This window comes from Corvus cornix, chromosome 2 (assembly GCF_000738735.6).
Source record: "Corvus cornix cornix isolate S_Up_H32 chromosome 2, ASM73873v5, whole genome shotgun sequence".
NCBI classification, from domain to species: domain Eukaryota; kingdom Metazoa; phylum Chordata; class Aves; order Passeriformes; family Corvidae; genus Corvus; species Corvus cornix.
Window position 1 is genome coordinate 25,628,086 of NC_046333.1, and position 19,354 is coordinate 25,647,439.

A 19,354-nucleotide genomic window follows, 5' to 3' on the forward strand; every position below is an offset into this window, starting at 1 on the left:
GAAGCTGTTTTAACTTCTTTTTAACATTAACTTGAATTTTAGTGAAACCAGTGCTTTCTGCTTTCCTGGATGAATGTAGCACCTGGAAAAAAAATGCTTGAAGCACCATTTGCTATTTCTGTGGGATTTTAAAGTTTTCTCTGAGTGTTTCTGTATCCAAGGGAGTTCCACTTGCTGCTACTCCCTTACTGCTGGTTCTGTATTGTGGTACTCGGTGCCACAAATTCTCCCTGGGCCATTCCTTTTGAAATCAAAAGGATATGTGTTTAGTTTTCTGTTTTTGAATCATCCTATTAAATACTTAATTAAAATTTCTTTTTAAGAGAAAGCTCAAAAAACCTTTTATTTGAGAGATTAAAATATTTTAGTCATCTTCCTCATTCTGTTTGAGAAGGCCTTATATCTGTGGAGTACTCTTCTGTTTAATGGAGAGGATGATAAATTGGTGTAATGGAAGAAAAACTAATCTGTGTAAACCTTCCCAAAGGTGGCTTCAGCAGCACCTCATAATTTGGGAGATGAGCAGAAGAGATGGCATATTTACTGTTGTCAATGATTCAAGAAAAGTCATACTGTCATGTTGACACTTGGCCAGTATTAGTCTTTGTCAACAAATGTGTAACAAATGAGGCAATTTTAATGGGGGGGTTTAGAAGCATTAAGTCAGATGCCTCCCTTTTCCATTCCATCCAAGAAAAAGAGTTTCAGTAGCACATCCACACCCCCCACTCTCAACCCCCCACATTTTTTGGATATTGAGAACCAGAATCATGAGTCATTAAAGAGTGTAGAGAGAGTTATTTTGCCTCTTCCAGTTGCACTTGTACTTTTGTCTCTCTCTTACCTGTCCATTTTCAGATGTCCTGCCCCTGCTGAAAAACAGAAGTACCAAGTGACTGCATTTTTGAATAATTATGGTGCAACTGTCCTTGATTAACATTTGGAACTCTTCTTTTGCCTTCCTATAACAAATGGATTGTGATAGCACAGATGAGGCCACTCTTGCTATATGTTTTGAGCCCCTGAAAGGCCATAACTTATCTTTTGACCTACTTTTGAGCTCCTACATTCTTGATGCATAGTCTTAGTTTTGAAGTTGGGTCATGTTGACTTATTACTTGGACTTCATTTAGTATGGCATTTATCTGATGTACTCTGGTACCTTGTGAGAAGGCTGTTTTGCCATCCATAGATCAGTTATTTAATAGCTCGTTGCTTCTGGTTAATTTTGGATGTAGTAATATTTTTTTCCTATGGGCAATTTCTGAACAAGAAGATAAAGTTCAAGGAACAGCTGTTCTTTGGATTGCCAGAATTACAATTTGTTTTTATATCTGTAGCTATTAGTTAATCAGATTACATTATTGCTCTTCTAATTACTGCTTTATGTCTTCTTTTTTCTTTTTAGCTTGTGTTCTGTTTTATTGTTATAATTTAGGCTGAATTTCTGCACATTATGTGCAAATATGTAAATGTATACACATTTTTGGAGAAGACATTTCTAATGTATTCTGTTATGTTATATTATAGTGAGTTCATCTGGCAGTCAGTTATAAAACACAGATTTAACAAACACCTTCTTTATTCTAATTGAAGCTGAATATGTTTCCACACACATTCTATGGTAACTTTGCTTTTATTCACTAATGCACAGTTTTTTGTAAAATTATATGTGGTTTATTTTTGAAGTTACTTAGAGAGTTAAATTAATAGTTTCTCAGTGCTGAAAAATGTCAACCCTTGAGAAATGAAGGGAAATGACAAAATAGTAATGACAGAATTTCACTGAAAAATACCTTAATTTAATCACTGATTGCTTGATAGTATTACAGCTTCCAGCACATGGAAAATATAAACCTAAGGTGCATTACTTGGAAAAAAACACCTGCAGACCCTTCCATTCACTCACTGTATGTGTATTGCTGTCCACCTTAAAAAGAATTTGTGGAGATATGAGCTGGAGCAACTTGGAAGACATATTCTTAGACACAGCTTTTCTCAGCCTAGCATATGAAGTACAGTTGTGTGAAGTACAGTACTTTTGTTAAGATGAGCCACTCCTTTTTTCCCCAAACTCTTCTGCTGCCATTTTCAGTTTATACATCCTTCCTGTTCCTCTAAGTCATTGGTATTTTAAGCAGATGCAGTATGGCAGATGCTTGGTACTCTGCAGTCACTTGCATATAGAACTGCTATTGCACAGTAGATATAGGCATACATTTTTTTTTCAAGCCTTTGATGCTGTTATAATTCTAATAAACCAAGGTTCCACCAGAGCCTAGAGCAGGTTTCCATTGACCTATCTACCCTGTCCCCTTGCTCTTATCCCTTTTGAACTGTTTCTGGAGCTATGTTTCACCTTTTATTTTCCAACTTTTCTTAATTTTTGAAATGAACTACCTGCAATTAATTTCTAACTTCTGAGCATTTAGTAAGTGCAAAAAGAAGGATTTTTTACTTCCTCCTCTTAAGAAAAAGGGTTTGCTAGGCTTTTTATAGGAATAGAAGGAGGTGTTCAGACCTGCTCAAAGGGTCAATAAGTCCCTGAAGTCTTGAGCATTTAATTCACTTCATGTGTGGAGCTGAAATTTTTGAAAGCATCTGAACTCTGAGTACCAAGGAGACACTTGATGACTTTCTTTAGCTAGAGTAAAAAATTGAGCAACTGAGACTCTTTGGTCACAGTTTTATTCTAGATGTGTGAACAAAGGAAACATTGGGACAATTTGTCAATCTTAAGGAATGCTGTTTTTTTTTTTTAAAAAGGCCCTGTCTTGGGAATTCTTGACTCAAGTGACCTCTAATTTAGATCAATAATTCTACTCACCACCTGATAATCATGCCAGATTTCAAGGCAGTTAGGTAACCATGGGGATCATGCAGCACTTAGAAGAAATTGACCTTTAAACAGAAGACTTCTCAGAAAGGTGTGAAATGATGTATTCATCAAAGTCAGACGTACTGAACTGAGTGAGATTACAAGATGGGGATGAATATGGCTTCAGACATATATGTAACTTGAAACAACTCTGAAAGGTGTGAATTGCACCATTCATTTCAGGAAGAATTTTCTTATCCTCTTTCTTCTATGACAGAAATGAAGAGTGAAGCATGCCTGTCCTTATCTCTTCAATCCAACTTGCTCTCTATACATCTCAACTCCCTCTGTAGGGCACAAATGAAAGGTAGAGAGGGACAGCAAGTAAGGAAGTTCACATATCTGCAGAGATTGTTGGATCCCAATAAAAGCGACTGGAAGTGGTGTGGAGTGGTGTGCTGCTTCTAAGACAGCCTGCTCTCACTCATACTGAAGCAAGAGGAGGGAATTACAGAAAACAGTTCCATATCGAGACATGGAGTGTTTTTCAGTTCCATAGTCTACGGGGAAATGAGTAAAATGCTACAAGGATCACTGGTTCACAGGATATTCACAGTGAAGAAGAATATAGATCTGTGGGGTATTTTGTATTTGTTTTGCTACTGGTGGTGTTGTCCCTTTCCCATCTCTACTCCTCTTTCTTCTCTACTGGTTTTTTCATATCCCCATCATCTTCCTCCACTTCCCACAGGCCCTATTCCTCCTCTTCGTCTTATTTCCTCTTTCTCCTCCCACTGCTAACATTTACACATCTAGTCTTTGCTTAAAAAAAAAAAAAATTGTTGCCTTCTGTGTCTTCCTCTCTATTTAGGTTACATTTTCCCCAAATGACAAGAAAGCAGAACTCTGATACAAGCGAATTACCTCTGCCTTCCTTTCTTGTGTATGTGCCATCAATTTAAAATGACCCTGCCTGGGTGGAGGTCAGGTTCAATGGCTACCACTGAGGCCCCTGAGACTCACAGCTCATGTGAGAACTGACAGACTACAGAGCACTCTGTTTTTAAAGTTTCCAGTGGAAACCTCTGGTTTGTGAGTTAGATATACATCTAACTCACAAACAGAAGAACCAAGTTTTAATTGTTGCTCTGTTCCCTCTTTACCTCCCTTCCACTTTTACTTCTGCTTCCACTAGAACACAATAGTATCAGACACAATGCAGATGATTTTGTATGTGTGTATATATGCATGCATATGTCAAGATACACATATATAGTGTGCACATGAAATTTGAGATGCATCTGTGCAAAAGCTAGCACAATACCAGTTTTAAAAGAAGCTGCTTTGAGAAAGGGGGCTTAATCTCTTGACCTTCTTCTTCAAATTACTCCATATTACCCATTAATCCTACTATGCACCTCAGTAATGTAGAGGCATTTTAAGACAGGACAGCTAAATGTGTACTCCAAGGTTTGGGAAATTAACCTGTAAATGGAACAGTGTGTGGGGGTGTATGAGTGTAGGGGGAAGGCCCTCAGCCCTTAAATTGAAGCAGTTCCACATAAAGAACACATAAATTCAGCATGATTAGTGCTCCTGCAGTTCTAACTAAATTATTGTAGACTCAGAGGTGTTAGGGCTGGAAATGATTCAGAGTAGAACTTCTATTCCTAGCGCTTACATTTTAAACCCCTTATTCTTGACTGTACACTACAGCTGCATGCTGCGCATATAAGTGTGAGGCGAAAAGGAATGAGCAGGAAGGAAACACAGAGGAACTTGATCCTCAGTTAATAAAGTCGTTGCTAAATTGTTTCTACCTAGTAACAGAAGAGGAGGGCTCCTAAAGGGGAAAGAGTATTGTAAGATGTTTAATTTGCTTGATCAGGAGCATTGTTAAATTCACCCTTGTTGAGACACACCCAGTCTCTGTAAATCTCCTTCCCTATCCCCACCATTTCCTTTTCTAAACCAAGGGCCTTGCTGACTGAAGTCACTGTTGATAACATTACAGGAATGAGGGTCTGGTTGTTTACAGCTTCAGCAAGACAGGTGTCTGAAGTTTGAAAGACAATTGACTTCAGTGTGGCACTGCTCATAAGGTTTACTCTCCCCAGTCATCTACCTCACCATCAGTACATAGAGGGTTGAGCTGTATGGATATCAGCTACCAAACTGCCACCGTTTGCTTTAAAATGCTTTGTTTTAAATTGTTATTAGTTTTATGCTGACTTCTGTGCATACAAATGAGAGAGATCCAAAATGTTTCAAGCATCTGATTTTTGGACCGGGTAAGCTAACGTGTGTTTTTTCTGTTCTTTTCTCACTGTTTAATAAACTTCTAAGCTTTTCATACCCTTGTGAAGTTCAACATCCTTTCTGAAAAGGAACTTGCCATCTTTTTTCTGATGACATACATTTCTAACTTCAGGCTGCTGAAATCAAGGCAGGTCTTTTTATTGATTTTAAATGAACTTTTTGACCTGACCCTTGTTAGCTCTTTAATCCCCTTGAGTGAAAAGAAAAACAGCAACAAAATCAATGCAACTTTTCATCATTCTCAATGTGCTTTTACTGATACGTGTTTACCTAGCTGATTTCCAGTTAATTTGCAATTCTTTTGTCATAACTATAAAAGTTACATTCCTCTTTTATACTTGAGTAAAACAGAGGAAGGTTGGGAAAAAGTAGTATATTTCTAATGTGGATAGCTTATTATCTGACTACAAAAAGAACTAGTTCTGTTACATGCTGGATTAAGTCAGTAGCCATAAGAAATACATTTTACAAGACAGATGTGTTTCCCTCTGTCTGGTATGCCATTCCTTAAAAATCATGTATGGTTTTAAGGCAGCACGCAACTCTTGATAGAGAAACAAGAAAGTCCATTAATCTCTAGCAGAAATTTTGTGCATAAAGATGAAGGTTTATTAACAGTTCTGTTAAACTGGTAGCAATATTTATAGTATGCAGAAGTATAAAAGAATTTTCAGGGTGGATTTGTGGTATCTACAAATCTCTGGATAGTATTTTAGGTAGCTACCACTTAAAATCTACTGTAAGTGGCATCTTTTAAAGTAGTTGAAATATCTGTCAGCAAAACCTGTCAGTACAATCATGTTGATCCCAAATATTTTAATATTCTGTCTGTTTTGGTTTTCCCAGTGATTCATCAGTAAGAGGAGACTAGATGCTAACAGAAATATATACAGACTATTGAGTGAATACTGCAGTATTCACTTTGAAAACACTAATTCTATATTCACTGTACACTAAAGGATAATGATCCATTCCTTGAATTTTCCAAACAAATATTTTCTAGAACGTTTATTTTGTATAGTGTCTTCCATAGATACTACTCTAAGAAACTACAAACTCTCTTAGTCATTTAACTACCATTAAAGAGGTGTTTGGCAGTGAAAAGAGAAAATATTGTAGATATTTGGGAGGGAAGAGACTGTTGATAGAACAAAATGAAGCAAAAACCATAATGCAGATTTGGGTTGTACTAGAAAACACAGGAAGGCTGTTGTGGACTTTAGCAAGAACAGAGGAACTTTTTGTGATTGACCGCATGTAAAAAGCTCTTACTAATCCTAGATGTTGCTGTTCCATCTGTATTTGGTAGCTGTCCAAATTACTTCTCTAAATTAATTGCCATAAGTTTCCTATAGAAAAGAGCAGTATTTTGCTTCAGTAGTTCTTCTAAACTTACTTTGTGTGGAATTGGATGGTTTTATTCATTAGAGAAACATGGTTGCCCTTCCACATGGGATATAGAGAGGATTGAAGGTTTCCTAGGAAACATAGAAAATGGAATACACAAAAAGTGGATTCATTCATGCTTTTGAAGTCTTTGTTTCATTGAAAGATAAAATATTGCTAAAAAAAAAGAAACAAATTTTACATTAATAATTATCAGGATGAGAAACTTAGAAACACACCCAAGTGCTGTTAAAATATACTAACTGATTAAAGCCATTTCATCTAACTTGCACAAGTCAAGCAGACTTTTTTTCTGTTTTGTATGTAAAGATCCATTCATTTCTTCTTCTTTTTTTTTTTTTTTAAATTAGAATTTGTTAGAAAGCAGAAGGGAATGTATATCCTGCTTTTTAAGAAGTAAAACTACTCTTGTAGTTTATGTAAGAAAACAAGGTGCAAAACTTTTTTTATTTTATATTTAATTTTTTGCCTTTTGGAGGTTTTGTCTTATATTGTGCTGTAATGTTTTTTGATGAATTTGCTGAGTGTATAGTTTAAATTTAGATGTTTTCATTTAATGATGCCTGCTAGATTTACTAATTGAAGAAAAATATATTTAGTTGGATTTCTTCCAATTTCAATTAGTTCAGGTTATGCCACACTTTCTATTCTTAAAATATTTTAAAGCATGAGATGTATTTAATGTTAAATGTTCTGGAATCTGATGCCTCATTTCAATACTGCAACTTCAGTATCTTTGTGAGTGCTGTGTAATTCAGTGCAGAGGAGGCTTAGAGTACTGTTTAAAATGCAAATAAGACATCACGGAGACTTTGACTTCTTCAGGAAGTAAGCCTCAGTTCAGACTTTGCAGTAAATATCCTAGCAATGGCTTTGTTCTTCATTGGGGTACATGTTCTTCCTTTCTCAGAGGTGTTTTCAGAAAGAGCCTGCATTTGAGCTTCATACCACAAAGTAGTACAGTAAAAAGCAAATCCTTTTGAACTTCTAAAATTCTGGTAATAATTGCAGAAAGCTAAGCTACAGGTTTAAAACATTTCTACAAATAAATCATAGGTAATTTAGATGGCATTTATGTGATATTTTAAATATATATATGAATATAGCAGATGGAACATTTTATAGGAAAAGGGACTCATCTGAAAATATATGAAGCTGTAGCGTGAATTGCAGTGTTGAGCTCTCCTGAAATCACTGAGTAAAAGCAAGGTAAAGATTCTCTTGCAAGTGTCATGTTTCAGAGTTCGGATGCTCTACAGTCTTGGATTCCTAGCTCAGGTTTGGAAGATGGACCATTGTTTAGTCTTGTATGTGTTTCCATCAGTGGTTTTTTTTATGCATGTGTATATATAAAGAAAGTAAATTTTTTTTTCTTAACTGAAAAATATAAAAAGTAGGATATTTATTAAAAAACAATGAAAAAGCACAGAAATACATTTTGAAATGTGTTAAGAGAAAAAGGATTGCCCAGACCTTCTAAATTCCTGCTCACAGAGCTTTCATTTTCAGGAGAGAATGTCAGTCTTCTACTTCTTGGAAGTTTTTGTTGAGGGTCTTCTCTTGTTATTTTGGAGTGCTGAGCATGTTATTAATGGATACTTAGCAACCTGAATATCAGCCCTTCACTGTAAGTAAAGGTATTTATTTGTGTAAGTATTATCAAAAATTGTATTTAGTTGAGGGAATAATACATACAGGTTGATAAAAAAAAATCAACAGCTGACATCAGAGGGAAAAATGAACATTTTTTATCCAGGCCTTATCTTTTATCAGATTTTGAAACAGTATTTCTCCCTTAATGATGTACAGCAGATGCTTCAATATATAAAACATAGTTGAATTAGCAAAATAGTTGCATGCTGTTCCTCTCAAAATCTGAATACTAGACCTTTATTGTCAGTGGTGATGTTCTGTTTTGGTTTTAAACAGTTTACTTAACAATATGCTCTCAACAGCCTCCCTTTAACACAAATAAAGGAAGCCATTCTACATCAGAGTTAGATACAGAGTTTCAATTTCAAGAGGAAATTCTGTGTGTGTCCCTGAGGATAATAGAATGTGGGATCTTACCTCTTTGGGTTGAAAGCTTTTAGGAATTACCTCCAGCCATCAACAAATAAATTAACAAGTAAGATTAAGACAAATGTTAGATCCATTCAAAAGAGGTACTTTCAAAACCAGACAATCTCTTGTTTTCTACAAAATTGTGGCATGTTTTTTCTGTTACATAGGAAGGAAAACCTAAGCACAAGCTAAAATTGTAGAAATTAATATAGAATCACAGAAATTTTGCTTAACATACACATATGTTCTGCAACATACATATACAACTCCACTGTATATTGAGTCATTCACAATGATGTAACTGAAGAAGAATGTATGTCTTGAAAATTATTCAGATTTACCACAACACCAGGAAGCAGCATACTGGTTCTGCAGATATAGATTATAAACACTCCTGTTGAAAAGACTTCATTTTCAGGCTATTCTTTAAATGCAAAATTTTGGTTTTTTAGAGTCAGGAAGATATTTATAAACTCTTTCTTAAAAAGAAGTGCAGGGACATAACATAGCAAGACTTATTCATTAGCAACAGATCAATTGAATGCTGATACATACATTAAGAATTAAATAATTTCTTAGTGATGGTCTTCAGCACCATGGTTATAAAGTTGAGTCCAAGATTCCTCTTGTAGCTGTCCTGTCTTGTTAGAAATGAGATAGTAGAATTTGAGGCGTCAAAAAGTAGTAGCTGAAAAAAGCTTTCCATTTATAACAAGGGAGTTAGTGGGCCATGAAATATGAACCATCTCCGTTGCTAGCAGGGAACAGCAGAGTTTTATATAAACAGCGTCTATAACTGAAGTGAAACAGTTTTTCATGTGAATCTCATTTATATTACGCAGTAGTTTGAGCCCCAAACCTTAATAATAGAAGGCTATGAATAACAAGAATATATTGATTATGAGAATTGTTTTCAAACTGTACTTTAAACTAAAATCATGGCTTCTTAATAGCTCCAGTCACTGAGGAAGGAAGGTTATCTGCCTCTCTAGAGTTACCTTTTTCCCTAGTTTCAATGCAATGTACCTGGTTCTAGGTAAATTGGATGGACCCTAGATGTGTCCAACAGCAGCACTATCTTTATGGCTGGCTACATCTTCACAATGAAATAATTTTAATATTCACTGAAGTACATTACATATAATTAGACGTTGCAATATTCTTGTATCTGTTTTCTTTAGAAGCTATGCTGCATTATGCTTCATTTCTTCATGAGTCATTCTTTATTTTATAATACATTTTGCACTTCTAAGGCCTTTTATTTTGATTTTTCTTTTTTATTGCTCCTTCCATTTCTTCTAGAATTATTTTTTTACTTCAGGAATAAAGCTTCTAGCTCTGAGGAAGGACCATCCATAACTTGTGCTAGAAGTAAAGCTGAATGTTACTGATATTGTTCCAAATTACACATAAGGAACAGCAAACTGGTAGCTATTGAATACCAGTAATTGAGTGTCCCTTTCAAAGGTTTCTATTAATTTCATTTCAATCAGGTCTTTAAATTACATCTAATTTCTTTTTGGTGTTGGGTGTATCATGAAGTCAATCTTTGATTTCTAATAAGCTGGTACACCTCTGTGGTATTTATCTTCCTGAAATTTCAAATACTATATCCAAGAAAGTTCACCTTTGATTTGGGATCCCAGATGACTGCAGAAAATACCATCTCTCAGTGAATGACATTGTTTCAACAGTGTGTTTTCTTCATGTATGCAACTCTACTAGTCAGATTAGGAAAGAAAAACTATCTAGAAACACAGGGGAAATAGAATGGTGTTATCAGTTATGTAACTGAATGCTTAGAAAGAAATAAGATGAGCTTTTTGCATGTGATACAAAGACCTGCAGCAATGTGTTCACTAGCATATAGGCGCTGTGTATACATGCTGAACTGGATGTCCTTAGGATAGGTTTTGCGACCATACAACAAATAAATATGTAATCAGTCTTGTTATCTGACCTAAAAATGTGGTTTTTAATCCTGATGTATGTTTTCGATGGTGTTTTAGATCAGCTTTTAATGAGCAGTATTGTATGGTACTTGTACTCACACTGTATCTTTTTGTTGTTAAATATGTACATGATGGAAAACAGATGTGAAACACATTAGTATAATTAAGAAATGGAGGAAACCCATTGATCCTTGTTTGAAACTGATGATAAATTTATGATGTATTCAATACATCATTCCTGGATTGCTTCAGATGATCGGATAGAAATAGAAGTCAGTTCAGAGGTGTTCTATCCCCAATGTCTTTGGGTTTTGCATTTCTGAAGAACATAGGTAGTACATTTTTGTTACTTTATTCACTGACTGGGAAGAAGTCAGTGGAGTACAGAAGCAATGAGAGAGGGAGGAGACATGGTATACATTTCTTAGAATCTGAAAGTACAGCGTGGAAACCACATTCATTCTTATTTGCTCTCAGGTTTTCAGAAAAAGCGACGACTGAATGGTTGCAGCTCTTTGAAGGGCGTGGGGTTCCATACGGCCCAATCAACAACATGCAGCAAGTGTTCTCGGATCCTCAGGTTGGTCCTCACCAAGCATCTTCTGTACATTATTACATGTGTTTTATGAATGCTGAGTAATGATCACTTTGCCTGCCACTCAGACCTGATTTTGGCTACTTTAAAATGGGATTTGAGAGGTTTATGATAGATTGAGTTTAAGCCAATAGTATGTCATATTAAGAAATAAATACAGATCCTTAAATGAATTATATGCTTGGGAACTCAGATTTTGTCATAACAAATTAAACCATAGGTATTCCACGTCTCACGTAGAGAGTCTATGTTTCAAAACTGGCTGGTAAAACAGAGAAAGGAACCATAGCATAGTATGTAACTGCATTTTATCACATAAATACACAGAAAAGTACCTTCTTGATGCCCCAAAAGAACTAATTTTCTGTATGGAGTATGGATAACCAAAATCAATTCTGTTTGAAAAAATGGACAACATTTTGACTGAAAAAAGAAAACTGAAGCACAAAATTTATATAAAGAAAGAATCGTAACCTTTTCTTGGCCTGGTAGTTTCACTGGCTGAAAACAGTTCATCTATGTATCTATTTTAAATGTTAAATATTACACTGAATTACACCTATGCTTAATTAAAAACAATATTTTTGTTTTTTAGTATCTGTAAAGTTATCTTATTTGCATATTCCCTGATGCCTCCCCTACTTTTTACCCTCTGGTTTAGGATGGGTTAAAAGGCCCAAGATAAACTGAATTATACTGTCTTGAGTACTGTGACTGAGCATTTTAAGGCTATTCTAATGTGTGATGAATCTCCTCTAAGTTGATTTTTACTAAAGAGAATCACAAGAAAAAATGATTGATCATTGACTATTTTTGTTTTTTCTTCCAGTTTTGTACATGTCCATGTCTGCTGTCTGAAGTGTTTGTCATGGTCGTGATTGTAGTGTTGGGAAAATAAGAGCAGGCAAAGAAATCTCTGTCATAAAAGAATATGTTTATAACAAATATGTTTGTTATAAATATTATTATATGTCAGAGGCATAAAATAATATTTGTAAGGTGACTGCAGGGAAAGAATCTCTTTTATTAAATAAATATGCTCTTTCTCCTTAAAATGATGTAGTATCATGCCGTAAAGTATGCATGGGCCAAATTTTTCACTTCATAACTTTCACAGGGATTAAGGTTGGGCTTTGAAGAACATACAGCAAGAATATTTTACTCAGACTTGGCTCTACTTGGGGCAACATTGGAAAAATATTCTGTGCTTTTTTTTGATGCTTTTTTGATGCTGTGAATTTTAAGAAGTTGAGTCTACTCTGAAAGAGACTGCCTTTAAAACATTATATGTCATGGGCTACTACCTCCCAAATTGAAAAGAGGTTATCTTGGCTGCCTTGCACTTGTTAGAATTCACCAAAATAATATTTCCACATACATTTTATTATAATTATATATATATGTCAGGTTATTACTTGACATAGTTAGCTTATCTATAAAAGGTATCATGGTGCTTTGCAGTTAGATATGGCATGTGTTTCAAAATATCTTCCTGTAAAGCAGCATGCTAATCTCTTCCTCACGAAACTGCTTGAAAAGCTTTATCTTTTCCACACCCTTCTCTGAAATACATGGCACCCAGACATTGCTATCGGAAATTAAACACCAATATTTGTGCAGAGCTGCATGTTACACATTTATTTAATTTCTGAAAGAAGCATTTTCTCACAGGCATTTTCAGTTCAAAGGAAGCAGGGAAAAAAAGAAGACTGAGACTTTCTGACTGGCGAAGAAGTTTATCACCTGAGAGACTGTATTCTAGGCATCCTCTGTACTATGAAATCCAAGTTATAATAGGGGAAAACTGTTGCAGTGGGGATCCTGCAACACGCATATATCAAACCAGGCGTCCCGTGGAAAGGAAATATATATGGACAGACAGATTCTTGCTAGATGTTTCAGAGATGTTTATTTCTCCAGCCGCATGGCCGGAGCTCTGCCCAGGAACTGTTCCAGTCACGGGACCAAGGGTCCTTCTGCCCGCGCAGGGAACACAAACCAACCAATGGGAACGAGGCTGAGCAGGGGCAGGGAAACCCCGTGTCTGTGCCCTCAGGGCCCCTCTCCCAGGGCTACACGGCGGGGGAGGAGACCCCAACAGAAAACCAGCACCCACCAACAAGAACATACTCTAATCACAGCAAGATTTTTCATAGAATCATAGAATATTTTGAGTTGGAAAGGACCTTTCCAAGGTCATCTACTACAACAACCCTGCCATCTTCAGGTGTATCTTCAACAAGATCAGGTTGCTCAGGAGCCCCATGCAGCTTGATTTTGAATATTTTCAGGGATGGGGCATCTACCACCTATCTGGGCAATCTGTTCCAGTATTTTCCAAGCCTCATTGTAAAAAATTTTACTATAGTTAATCTAAATTGACCTTTTTCCCATTTAGAATCATTAACCCTTGTAGTATCACAACAGGTCCCGCCAACAATTTTCATAGTCCCATTTCAAGTACTGAAAGGCCACAACAGGGAATCCACAGAGCCTTCTCTTTTCTCGGATGAGCATTCCCAGTTCTCTCAGCCTTTCCTCATTGGAGAGATGCTTCATCCAGCCCTCTGATCATCTTCACAGAACTCCTCTGGACTCCTCCAACTCACTCCTTCCTATACTGTGGACCCCAGAGCTGGACACAATACTCCAGGTGGGGTCTTATGAGAGCAGAGTAGGGGAAGATCTCTCTCTTGACAGGCTGGGCACACTTCCTTTGATGCAGCCTAGGACGTTTCACTTTCTGGAATGCAATCACACACTTCTCATGTGTGATTGCATTCCAGATGAGAGGCAGGAATTGGTGGATGAGAGGCTCCACCAATTCCCTGTATTTGTTCTTGGCAGGGCAGGGCTGCTCTCAATCTTCTCATGCCCCAGCCCATATTAATCCTGAGGGTTGCCTTAATTCAGGTATAGAACTTTGGACTTGGCTTTGTTGAACCTTGTGATGTTTCCATGGGCCCACTTCTCGAGCTTGTGCGAGTCCCTCTGGATGGCATCCCATATTTCAGGTGTGTCAACTGTACCACTCAGCTTGGTATCATCTGTAAACTTGCTGAGGGTGCACTTGATCCCTTTGATGAAGATGTTAAATAGCACTGGTCCCAGTAAGTGCCCCTGAGAGTATGATACCACTTGTCACCAATATAATGTCTCACTGAGACATTGGGCCATACCTTCTGGATGTAACTATCCAATCAATTCTTCATCCACTTATTCATCAATCCACCCATTTTCTTATGTGTAAACCTGAACCCAGTCATCACGTATGAAAACTTCATAATAATTCTTCCCAGTGCTCCCATTATAAGGTGGTTTTCTCAGACTCAGTTTAGATCAGAAAATAAAATTCTAAGAAAGATGTCACTCAACTTGCATTTGATAACCATGCATACTGGTACTGTATAACAACATGTTCAAACAGTGTTATGTAAAATTAAAGAGTTTATCATAACACAGTAATCTGCTTCTCATCACCATTTGCTTTCAACTGTTGCGAAGACTCCAGAAAAATATCAAACCCAATGATACTTCAATTTAGCCCAACTCTTATCTAATAGATAATACAGAGGCTTTGCTAACATCTTCCGTTTTGTGTGTTACCATCAGGATTGGATCTAAACATTTTATTTACTTCATTTATTGTCATTATCTTCCTCTTTGATCTTTGGATTTTTATATCCATAATGCAAACACCTTTCACGGTAAGTGTAGTCTTGCACCATTAGTGACCAAGATGCACTGCATGGATGTCAGCTCAGCTGTCAGTAATGCTCTAAAGGGTGCTCTAGGCTGGTACCAGATGAAGACAGAAATCCTGGAAGGGGGCTGGAATAATGCTAGGGATGGCTACAAGCACGTGTGAGGAAGCAGGGGGAAAGACAACTATAGGAGATGACTGAAATAGTCTAATGGAACTCAATTGGCTACAGGTGGGTTGTGTTTTCAAATTTTATTTTAACTGAAAGGACCACAGAGCACTGAAGGCTGAGAGTGGCTTGTATAACTCCTTCTATAAACTGAGATAAAACAACATATTTTTTGATCCCAGGACATTTTGTTAATATCATTAACAGTTTCAATTGTACTCCGTGAGCTGCCAAAAACCAGGAAATTTCTTACTAAGTTGGAGTGCCAGGTGATACTGTTTTTCCATGGATGGAGTGAAATGTCCACTTTTTCCACTGATTATAATCTTTTATTCATTTGTAAAGTTAAAATGAATACCACAGGCATTTGTACTGCTAAGTCAATCAGTCTGTGGATAGACATATGTGTGTACTTGTGCATATATGGATAAAACAGCTGAGAGAAAAAGGAGATTGACTAGTTAAGGGAACAAATTTCTTAAAAATGTGAGGGAGAAAGGAATGTTTGTGAAAGTTCTTACAAATGCTTAATAGTACAGTATAGACTATTTTAATGAAAATTTATATAGTGTAACTTTAAAAAACTATTAAAAAAAATGTGCTCTTTTAACCAGGCCAAGATAGTACAAACATTAAAAGAATTCTTAAAACATTTAAAAATCTTATGAGTGATCTCAGTATGGTCCCATTTAACATACCCCGGGGAATATGTGTATGAAATACAATGTGGTTTGAAGCTTTCCAAACAAAACAAACTTAAAAGAGAATACCATTTTTAATAGAAACTATTCAAATTCTCCCATAAGATAAAACAAAACAAAACCAGGTACGCACTGTACTGGAGCTAAGTATGCAAGAAAAAAGATCTTTGCTGATTAAGTGAGGCGACTGAAGGTTGGGTTTTTTCTTTAGAACATTGCCCTCCCCTTTTTTGCACTGTAATTTCTTTCAACATTCTTTTATACAGTGTTCTTACTTTAATTAAGCATATACAGGAAGCAACAAAACAACCCAGAAAAAATGGGCGGTTTAATAAATTGTAATCTGGTGTTTTACTATATTAAATCCATTCATGTTGATGAGTTTTACTATGTGAATGTTGTCAGCTGAAAATAAAATGAAAACCATGCAGTGGCACTTCCCCCATGCCCCCCCCAACAGTTACACTCATACCACACAAGTTGAGTACATCAGGTGTAAGACATCATCCTGATGCATCACTTCTGAGAAATATGGGGAGGGAAATATCAGAGCTGAAATATCACAGCTGGCCCTGATTTCAGCTCCTGCCAAACACCTGCAGACTCTAAAAGGATACCATAACAAAACTCCACCCTGTGGCAAGAGGCCATCCCTTAACAACCCTTCCCTGACTTTGCATCACTATAAAAATTAATTTAACATTTTTTACAGAAACCTTAGTCTTCCTGTCCCAGAAGGCCATTACAGTCCCTTTAGCCATTTCTCTGAATATGCCTCAGAAAAAAAAGTCATAATAAGTTGAGTATTGAAATATCTGATAGCTGGCAATTATTTGATGTTTTAAGTTTATTATTTGTGGAAACTTATGAAGGTGGTAGTTTGTTTTTTTTTTTCATTAACCTTCAAGTTGTCTCTTATTTTGGAAGTCATTTCATATGTATCCTGGCAAAAATTTCCTAGCATCTGGTTAAAGCTTCTACGTTTGGTATTGTGAACATATAAAACATCAGAAGTTATAAAATGTGCAGGGTGTTTTTGTTTTGGTGGTGGTTTTTTGTTGTGTTTTGGTTGGGTTTTTTTAATTTTGTGGGTTTTGGTGCAGGTTTGGGTTTGATTATGGTTGAGGGTTATTTTTGTTTGCTGTTGGGTTTGGTTTTTTAATATGACCATATTTTAGTTGTTATACTTTGTAGAAATAGACTTTTGTGGCATATTGAGGGCTGTCCCAAGACAAATGAAATTATATTCATGTCCATAATACTATAGGGAAGCTTTTTACATGTAGAAGTTTCTGCAGCTGAAAAGCAGCTGATTGAAGGCCTGAGGTAATATGGTACGTCTGGAAGCACCTCCTAACAGACAAAAGGAGGAATTAAATTTTGCATGTGTCTATTAAATAAGTACTAAAACTGGTTGGAAATCATACAGTGGAATGTTTTTACATTTAAAAATGCCAATTCATTGAAAGTGAAACATCTGGATGAACACGTCTAAAATTAAACTGTACTTTGAATCAGAAATTCAGCTGTATTCATGCCTCTCTTGCTAACTTGAAAACGTGCAATGCCTGGCTTTGGTGTTTCAAGACAAATCTTTACTTCGATTTTTAAATTCTGTGCAATGGAAAAATACCACACCACCAGCCATACCCAACCCTTTAATTTTTTCAAGAGTAGCTCTTTTAAACTAAATTACAAATGTTTCCAAGCTTTTGGCCTGTAGGTATTTTATATAAGTAGATTCTGTTCTAAAGGGGAATGGATTAAGAAATAGAATGTATTTTGAAGAAGTAAAATGGAAAATCCAATTCCAATACTGTTTGTAGTATGTGATTTTCACATATACACAATTATGCAATATACATGCAGTATGAGAGAGTTCTATATTCTGATGTTATAGGAAAGTCTCAAAATGAAACAGCACTTGTATTTTGGTATGAGGACTATTGTAATAGGAAATGTGTTTTAAATTTTGGCTGTAGTGAAATCTGGTCCGTGACTGTGCCATGTTTGTGCATGGCCTGCCTCTGTTACAATGACTCATGGAGAGCTTATAGTGGAGAAGTCTTGAAGAAAACCTGTATGTTTATGTTAATGACAAGATTTTGTCTGTACACTTATTTAATACACAACTACTGTCTAGATAAGAAAAATAATAGTGAAAGGATGTGGTGACTGATTGCACGGACTCAGGTTGGTGAAGATACTGAGACTTTTATTGAGAAAAGCAAACTGTTTTTATATACTTTTTCAAGACATGGTGTTTCTTTCTTTGTATGGTATTTTTCAGTAAACGACCTATGACACATTGCCACGTCAGCAACACACTTTAATGTCCTTGTATGGGGGGTGATCACATGCAGTTCACTCCTCCGGCAGGCTTCTCTCCATAGGGCATCTGCCACGTGGCATTTTTTTCCCCCCAAGGTCAGGCAGAGACAAGCTTCTCTGTGCTGCCATGGTGTTCTGCAGGCACATCCCACAGCCTGTAGCTCAATTCCATTTTATCTCCCTCTACAAAGGGGTAGCTCAACAATTTCTGTTATGAGGTTTTGTTTTTGCTTGCCTTTAGCTGTACAGAATTTCCAGTGCTGGTTGTCTGCTTAAATCTCAAGTACATTGGAAACATTTCTGGTAAAATGACCCACTAATGGGGGATAACAAGCTTCCAGAAATATGGGTATTTTTACTATATCAACATATTCTGACAGCTAGTTTTTGCCTGGGAGCTCTTCTGCTCCATTTTAGAGAATTAGTTGTTTCTCCAAGAAACTTGAGCAGAAAGTCAATGGCAGTGTCATAGACATGCCCTTTTGTGTTCTGTGTTTTTAAGGTTAGTGGAAAGAAGCTGGCTATTAGTATAGAGGGCTGGAGTCCCACACAGTGCATGCTTTCACCTGCTGCCACATGTTCCACATGTCCTTTATGAATTTCTTGAGCCGAAAGGTGCCAGTTTTGCTTGAGACCTAGATAAGAAATTGTCTAACTACAATAGATCAAATGTTTAGGGTTTTTCCGTGCTTGAATTTTGATTTCTAAAAAATGCTACAATAAATAACACCAACATGAGAATTCACCACCAACTTTACAGTAGAACCTCTAATTCATGCACATAGTGGTATTTTTAAAACAGGTAATGTCTTTCTGCTATACCGTCTTCCTGAAGCATGCAGGATGGACTTGACTGATCATTGACTGATTAGGAGGGCATTTAGTCTGCCTTCTGAACCAAGTTGTTGTCTGTCAAATTCTTAATTCATTTGATTCAGAGTATAAAAAGAAGTGAAAGAGGTAGGAAGTTGCAGAAATATAGCTTCCTTTTTATAGAAGTTGAATGCCAGACAGGAATCTCTTCCTGCATCTGCCACACAGTTCCCATATGGTTTTGGGTCTTTGATAAGTCACTTCAATCAAAATATTAAAAGGTCATTTCATGTGTGTGCCTCATGTTTTGAGTACCTACCTTGTGATGCTGTATGCAAAATTCGTAGCAGTTCTGAGTCCTCACAGATGTAAATGAAACTGTTTAAAGTATTTTTTGAGCACCTGAAAAATGTCATATTGTTAAAATAGCTGAAAAACCTGACATGGTGGGTTATCCTTAATTTTCTATATTTTGGCTTCTT

At 36.4% G+C, this 19,354-nt stretch overlaps 1 protein-coding gene across 5 annotated transcripts in view; it reads left to right on the forward strand.

Moving 5' to 3' along the window:
* The window catches only part of SUGCT (succinyl-CoA:glutarate-CoA transferase), a 347,805-nt gene that overhangs the window by 138,553 nt on the left and 189,898 nt on the right, over positions 1–19,354 (forward strand). For 3 of the 5 annotated variants that reach the window (XM_039571094.1, XM_039571099.1, XM_039571104.1), the window contains one exon: positions 11,038–11,140. In XM_039571094.1, the coding sequence (XP_039427028.1) occupies positions 11,038–11,140 (103 nt within the window). Of the gene's footprint in view, positions 1–8,053; positions 8,172–11,037; positions 11,141–11,984; positions 13,010–19,354 lie in introns of those variants that run through there. The other 2 variants (XM_039571108.1, XM_039571110.1) reach the window with 2 other exon arrangements.